The 7,830-nt window shown below is 37.4% G+C and overlaps 1 protein-coding gene across 1 annotated transcript in view; it reads left to right on the forward strand.

Annotated features, from left to right (window-relative positions):
- The first annotated feature begins 3,240 nt into the window (after window positions 1-3,240).
- LOC104819425 (auxin response factor 2-like) overlaps window positions 3,241-7,830 on the forward strand; it is a 5,343-nt gene continuing 753 nt past the window's right edge. Inside the window, exons 1-14 of the mRNA XM_010549490.2 lie at window positions 3,241-3,877; window positions 3,970-4,085; window positions 4,261-4,356; window positions 4,440-4,496; window positions 4,581-4,736; window positions 4,837-4,921; window positions 5,133-5,223; window positions 5,319-5,483; window positions 5,592-5,711; window positions 5,860-5,935; window positions 6,011-6,182; window positions 6,291-7,213; window positions 7,301-7,488; window positions 7,581-7,830. Of these exons, the coding sequence (XP_010547792.1) occupies window positions 3,718-3,877; window positions 3,970-4,085; window positions 4,261-4,356; window positions 4,440-4,496; window positions 4,581-4,736; window positions 4,837-4,921; window positions 5,133-5,223; window positions 5,319-5,483; window positions 5,592-5,711; window positions 5,860-5,935; window positions 6,011-6,182; window positions 6,291-7,213; window positions 7,301-7,488; window positions 7,581-7,758 (2,583 nt within the window). The 5' untranslated portion in view covers window positions 3,241-3,717 and the 3' untranslated portion in view covers window positions 7,759-7,830. The remainder of the gene's footprint in view (window positions 3,878-3,969; window positions 4,086-4,260; window positions 4,357-4,439; window positions 4,497-4,580; window positions 4,737-4,836; window positions 4,922-5,132; window positions 5,224-5,318; window positions 5,484-5,591; window positions 5,712-5,859; window positions 5,936-6,010; window positions 6,183-6,290; window positions 7,214-7,300; window positions 7,489-7,580) is intronic.

Raw genomic sequence — 7,830 nt, forward strand, 5'->3', positions numbered from 1 at the left:
AATTTCGAATTTGCAATAAAATATACAAATAAAATTTTAATTCTTAAAGCTATTATTTAAACCTCAAATTTGTAATATATAACCGAGTACAACCTCGAACTTATAAATTATTGCTCTAATAATCTGTTGACTGTCTGACCACAATTTTAAACGATCGAAAATCCATATTAACTTGGAAAGTTGATATCAGTGTGTCACGTAACTAATTTTAAATGATTTTTTGTCACATCAATATTTTTTGGATCAAATTTTAATCCGGTTTGAGAGTAAATAAATCCGGTTTTGGATCAAAAATTATTTAAAGTTGGTTACGTAGACACGCTAACATCAGTTTTTTAGACCAACATAGATTTTCGATCACCTGAAATTGTGGTCAAACGGTCAACGGATTATTAAAATAACAATTTATAAATTCGAGATTTTATTCAGTTATATGTTGCAAGTTTGGAGTTTAAATGACAGCTTTGCAAATTGAAAGTTTATCTGTATATTTTTTTGCAAGTTCGAGATTTTTTAGGGGTTTTCCTTAAATAAATAACAGTCTATATTCCTTTTACTTTTTTTATTGAAAGTTTTAATTACTTAACATTGGATAAATTTTGGTATAAACATGAAGAATAGATGATTTAATTAGACCTTTAATAATATATCTATAGCAATTATTATGTTTCTGAATAAATGGTGTGTTACATTTTATCAATTTTTCAAGAAGTTATAAAAAAGTCATATATATGCTTGATATTCTCATTAATACTCTATTGAAATTAATGAGAATATCCTCTTAAAAAATATTTTAAATTAAAGTTAAAACTGAAAATTTTATTAAAAAATCATTTACAAAATCTAAAATAATATCTATTTACATGTAATTTTGAAGAAAATATTGTTTATTTAACAATAAACAAAAACAGTAAAAAAATAAACGTCGTTTTAGATTTTTTCAAAACTTTTAGACAAATGTAAAAAAAGTTATATATAACCTTATCAAATCACATTTCCATTAACACTCTATTAAAATTATATATATTTAATTTAAAATAAAATTTTATTTTTTAAAATAATTATTTTATTCCAATCATTAATTATTGGAAAAAAACCCTAAAAATTCCCGAACTTGTATTTTGGAGTAATATTAATTCTTAAACTTGTAGAGGTGCCTATTAATTCCCAAACTTGTAAAATTGAACACGTTAAATCCTAAACTTGTTAAACGGTTCTATAATCATGTATAGTGTTATTTGGTAAAAAAAAAAGAGTTGACCGATCTGACGTGACATATGACGTGGCGGTAATTTTCTGAGTTGGCTTGCCACGTTACGCGCCACGTCGGATCGGTCAACTCGTTTTTTTGACCAAATAACGCTATGGATGATTATGGAACCGTTTAACAAGTTCAATATTTAACGTGTTCAATTTTTCAAGTTTGGGAATTAATAGACACCTCTACAAGTTTAGGAATTAATATTACTCTAAAATATAAGTTCAGAAATTTTTAGAGTTTTTGTGAATAAAGTATATCTTTTAATTTCTAAATTGGTTATATATATAACAACTTTAGCTATATAATTTTAGGTCCAGATTTTATAATAATAATAACAATATTTTGTTATAGAGAAAATAATCTAATAATGGTATGTATCAAATATTTTAAATCTAAATTGATTATTAATTGTTTTAGAAAAATATATTAAAAAGGATTTCTTGGAAAAAATACATTTAATTTAGAAATATCTTTTTTAATATATTTTTTTTAAACAATTCATAATCAATTTAGAAATTAAAAGATAATCATACTTTATTTACAAAAATCTTAAAAAATTTTAAATTGTATTTTGGAGTAATATTAATTTCTAAACTTGTAAAGGTGTCTATTAATTCCCAAACTTGCAAAATTGAACACGTTAAATCCTGAACTTGTTAAACGGTTTCATAATCGTCCATAGCGTTATTTGGTCAAAAAAACGAGTTGACCGATTCGACGTGGCACGTGATGTGGCGAGTCAACTCAGAAAATTACCGCCACGTCAGCGCCACGTCGGATCGGTCAACTCGTTTTTTTGACCAAATAACGTTATGGAGGATTATGGAACCGTTTAACAAGTTCAGGATTTAACGTGTTCAATTTTGCAAGTTTGGAAATTAATAGGCACCTCTACAAGTTTAGGAATTAATATTACTCCAAAATACAAGTTCAGAAATTTTTAGGGTTTTTTCCCTTAATTATTTTGTTTGTATTTATTATTATATAATAAATATGATACGAAAATGACTAATTTTTAATATAGTTTTTTTTCAAAATCAAAATAATTTTCATGTTTTTCAAAATATGTATATTTTAAAAATTTTGTTATAAATTATATGCCAAGCAAGCTATATTTTTTAATATAAGTTCTATTTTATACATTTTATTTTAGAGTAGAATGGGAAACGCAAATTACATAATCATAGATATTTGCCACAAGAAAATCGCGTTACAATACGCGAGGCGAGAGGCGCACGGCAGAGAGGAGATTTGGGAAAATGACAGAAAAAAATTAAGAAGATGCTATAATGCGCAGGTAGGTGGCATGTGATTCTTCGGCACCCCCATTCCCTTTCTCTCTCCACATCCATCCAGACCTGCCCGTTCAGAGCACGACAAAGCCACTTCCCCATAAAAACAGAACAGCTTTCCACTGACGCTCTTGACAAACGCCGTTACCTGTCCATCTAGTCTTGGCTCGACAAGTTTCAGCGGGGATATTAACGCCGTTAAATACATCTAAAAAGTAAAGCCGCCTTTATTACTATTACTGCCACCAAAAACATTAATTAATTAATTAATAACATGAAAATGTGATTTCCCCCTAAAATTCAACCCTTCCACTTTTTTAGAATGCATATACGTTTTTGTCCGCAATAATAGTATTATTAATACAGTCTCTGGGATGGAATTATATTAGTAATATCCAATTTTAGCATGAATTGTTAAAAAAACGTGATTATGGATTTTTAAAAAGTGAAATGTATCATGAGAAAAAAATCAAAATTTATTGTTGAAAGAAAAATATTTCATCAATTGTCTTCCGTCCTGGTGTGGTCGCTGTCCTGGTCCCCCGGAAATGGTTACAACCGGTAGTAGCCGGTCCGAAAGAGGACTGGTAACCGGTGAATGCCTGTTTTCGCTATGGTTAGAAACTGACCGTGGTTGAAATGATTGCTGCGCAGTTTTGACCACGCTGGTTAAGTCCCGGTCGTACCAGACACAGAAGTGGAGAGAGAGAGAGAGGTGGACGAAGAAAGTAGAGAGAGAAAGTAGAGAGAAGAAAAGAGTAGTGGAGGAAAAGGCTTGTTGATGTACGAGCTCTGGCACCTGCAATCTGATATCTGAAGAGAGAGAAAGAGAGAAGAGAGAAGTAGGGGAGAGCGGAGAGGCTAATCGAGGAAAGTTCAGGCAAATTTGGTGATTCCTTGGTCGATTCTAGGGTTTAGTTTTCTCGTAGCTTCATCTGGACGTGTGAGGAGTAGCTGCTGAAGGAGTGGTGAATGTGTGAGAGATAGGGAAGTTGAAGCTGCTTCAGTATTGAACGAGCTTTGTGATATTGGAGCAAGTCTCTGGGTTATTTATCCGATTTCTCGAAGAGAAGAGCTGGATTGAGAAGTTTCTGTGGGTTTTTGGTTGTCTAGAAGCTGCTTAGATATAAGATGAAACAGATCTAAGCTCGAGATCATCGAGAAATGGCGACATCGGAGATTTCAACGAAAGGAAATTCCATTCACGTAAGAGGAGAGGGCTTCTCCTCTGGTTACAGTGATCCAACGGAAGCGAGGAACGCCGCTTCTGCCGGCGGCGGCGGAGGCGAGGGTCAGCAGAGTCATTCTACGCGATCTGCTACAGGTATGGAATGTTCTGGATTTAGTTAGCTCGTTGTTTTGTTACAGAAGAAGGTGATCTGGTTTTCTGATTTTGTTGTTTCTTCTTACTCTCAGTCGACCCTGAGGCTGCGCTTTTCAAGGAGCTGTGGCACGCGTGCGCCGGTCCTCTGGTGACAGTCCCCAAAAAAGATGACCGTGTCTTCTATTTCCCTCAGGGACACATCGAACAGGTTCGGTTTTCATCTGTCGGTTCTGGGTTTGATGTTTTATCCTTTGATGACGATGATGATGATGTTATAGATGTTCAGATTGACTTCTGAGTTATTTTCTCTCCCCGATTTTCCGTTTTTCTGGAGTTATTCGCTCTCTTTTGTTAATTCTGGTTGTACTGGGTGTCGTGATTAGGTTGAGGCATCGATGAGTCAGAGGACAGAGCAGCAGATGCCGGTCTATGAGCTTCCATCAAAGATCCTCTGCCGGGTTATTAATGTAGAGTTGAAGGTAGGACGGGTTTTCTCTTTATCGGCAAGTTTTAGCGTTCTCTGGGATTGTATTCGAACATTAGATTGTCTTTTGATTCACAGGCAGAGCCAGATACTGACGAAGTGTTTGCTCAAATTACTCTGCTTCCTGAGTCTAACGTAAGCTGTTTTCCTTTTCTGTTCACTGTTTGGGCATAGCATGATGATTTTGAATCTGATGTTGGTTTATCTTGTTTTATACAGCAAGATGAGAATGCGGTTGAGAAATTGCCGCCTCCGCCACCGCCACCGAGGTTTCAGGTGCACTCATTTTGCAAGACGTTGACTGCTTCTGACACGAGTACTCATGGTGGGTTTTCTGTGCTTAGACGCCATGCCGATGAGTGCCTTCCGCCTCTGGTTAGTGTTAAAGTTACCTTTAATGGAGCTTCCAGCTTTTGTCTCTTTTGGCCATATATACCGTGTTAGTTGCTAAGACAGCGTTCCTGTCTCTCCTCAGGATATGTCACGGCAACCTCCTACACAGGAGTTGGTTGCTAAGGATTTGCATGGAAATGAATGGCGTTTCAGGCATATCTTTCGAGGTATGTATGGGTTAACGCATGAGGTCTACACTAATCTATCTTTTGCATATGATGTTCCTTTTATAACTGTTCAGTATATTTGTCTGTTTAGCTGACCGACTTGATGAAATTTGAACAAGCAGCATATCCCTTTTTGTACACGATCGTAACTATTCTACTTGGATAATCATGTTTCAGCTGCTGTTAATGTTTATGTTTTATGTCATTCCAGGTCAACCGCGGAGGCACTTGCTCCAGAGTGGGTGGAGTGTGTTTGTTAGCTCCAAGAGGCTTGTTGCAGGAGATGCGTTTATATTTCTGAGGTATATATCTAGAATGCAGGATATCCTTGAGTTTTTGCTCTGCCTTTTCCCTTAGTTCTGTTTTATAAATATGAAATCTTTTTATGCTTTTCTAGGGGCGAGAATGGCGAATTACGCGTTGGTGTGAGGCGGGCAATGAAACAGCAGGGAAATGTACCATCTTCTGTTATATCTAGCCACAGCATGCATCTTGGTGTACTGGCTACTGCATGGCATGCGTACTTGACAAAGACTATGTTTATAGTTTATTACAAACCAAGGTTTGCTGTTAGTTTTTTTTGTCTCATTGATATATCTGATGCTTGATTGTTTGTTGTTTTTTTTAATATTGTGAACTGGATCCTGCATCATTGTTTTGTTTTTGACAGGACGAGTCCATCTGAGTTTATTGTTCCATTTGATCAGTACATGGAATCTGTTAAGAATAACTACTCGATAGGCATGAGGTTTAAGATGAGATTTGAAGGTGAGGAGGCTCCTGAGCAAAGGTATAAATGAACCACTTTTCCATTTATCCATGCACAATAATGTTAACATCCTGATACGCTATACTGAAGTATTTTTTGTATGATATTGGTAGTCTACCCTATAATGATTCCTTGGAATGGACTATAATGATTTTGTTTGTTCATTTAGGTTTACTGGCACTGTTGTTGGGATCGAAGATTCTGATCCCAAGAGGTGGGCGAACTCTAAGTGGAGATGCCTAAAGGTATGACATGGTTCTGAAACTTGACCCAGAGTACTTTTCTAGAGAATGAGTGATAAATGTATAGTTTTCTTTCAGGTGAGATGGGATGAAACTTCTAATATTCCTCGACCTGATAGAGTATCTCCTTGGAAAATTGAGCCTGCCCTTGCGCCTCCTGCATTGAGTCCTGTTCCAATGCCAAGGCCTAAGAGGCCAAGAGCCAATATTGTACCATCATCTCCGGATTCTTCAGTGCTTACTCGGGATGGTATTTTCTCCTACCTAGTTCTGACATCATTTTGTTGACCTTAGCCTGTTGAAACTGAATCCATCTAAGTTTGGATGTTTAAACACTGATTCTTTTTGTTTTAAACAGGCTCATCAAAAGCAACGATGGACCCTTTACCTGCAAGTGGCCTTTCAAGGGTCTTGCAAGGTCAAGAATACTCGACCTTGAGGGGGAAAATCACAGACAGTGCTGAGTGCGGTGCTCCTGAAAATTCTTCCATCTGGCCACCTTCAGTAGCTGAGGAAAAGGTTGACATGGTATGTACATCTAGAAGATATGAATCTGAGAACTGGATGCCATCAGGGAGACACGAGCCAACTTACACGGATTTACTTTCTGGATTTGGATCAAATGTTGATACATCCTGCAGTCATCGGCTGCCATTTACTGATCATTCAGCACCAGCTCCTGCTCCTACGAAGAAAATGTTGGGTGATCAGGATGGTAAGTTCAATTATCTCGGTAACCATTGGCCATTGATGCACTCTGGCCTTTCTCTCAAGTTGCCCGAGTCGTCAAAGGTGCCTGTCGTAGGGGATGCCTCTTTTCAAGGACACGGCAACACTAAATACGGTGGATGTAGTGAATATCCGGTGCTTCAATTTCAGACGGTTGAGAATGCTCGTGGGAATTGGCCAATGCCTTCTCGTGGTTTGAATTATTTTGATGACATGGTTCAGGCGAGAGAGCTCGCAGCAAAGCAACCTGTAACGATTCAAGAGAAGGAAACTGGGAAGTCAAAAGATGGAAACTGCAGGCTTTTTGGCATTCCATTGGTGAGCAGTCACTTGAATGAGACAGAGCCAACAGTGTCTCAGAGAAACAAGATGGATGAGCAAGTGCCTCAGATACAGAACTTGTCACCGAAGGTCCAGGATCAGTCTGATCGGTCAAAAGGATCTAAATCAATGAACGATCATCGGGCTGAGCAGGGAAGACAACCACAGACTAGTCATGCCCATTCCAAGGATGCACATGGCAAATCAAATTCAACTAGGAGCTGCACAAAGGTAATACCTAGCTATGCTACCCAACATTCTGAAGGAAAGAGTTCTGGAAGCTCACAGTATATATATATATATATTTGTTGTGCTCAGGTTCACAAGCAAGGAATTGCGCTGGGTCGGTCTGTGGATCTCTCAAAGTTCCATGACTACGACGAACTAGTTGCAGAGCTGGATAGGCTGTTTGAGTTTAACGGGGAGTTAATGGCGACTAAGGACTGGTTGATTGTTTACACGGACGATGAGGGGGATATGATGCTTGTTGGAGACGATCCTTGGCAGTAAGTTTTTTTTTGGTTAATCTTATTGCATTGGCTACTTGCTTTTCCCTGCCATTGAACTTTAACATGCATTCCGGTCGGTATGAATTCAGGGAGTTTTGTTGCATGGTAAGGAAAATATTCATATACACGAAAGAGGAAGTGAGGAAGATGAACCCGGGGGCCCTAAATGCAAGGAGCGAGGAAGATACGGCCGTTGCAGAAGGATACGATGCAAAGGATGCCAAGTCGGTGTCGAATCCTTCCGTGTCCAGCACCGAGAACTGTTGAAGAAGGGAGGATTGCTTCCACCGGAGGTAAAGAAATGAGATGAAATCAGTATAACTAATAACTTGAAACAGG

Source organism: Tarenaya hassleriana, unplaced genomic scaffold (genome assembly GCF_000463585.1).
Source record: "Tarenaya hassleriana unplaced genomic scaffold, ASM46358v1 Cleome3, whole genome shotgun sequence".
Lineage (NCBI taxonomy): Eukaryota > Viridiplantae > Streptophyta > Magnoliopsida > Brassicales > Cleomaceae > Tarenaya > Tarenaya hassleriana.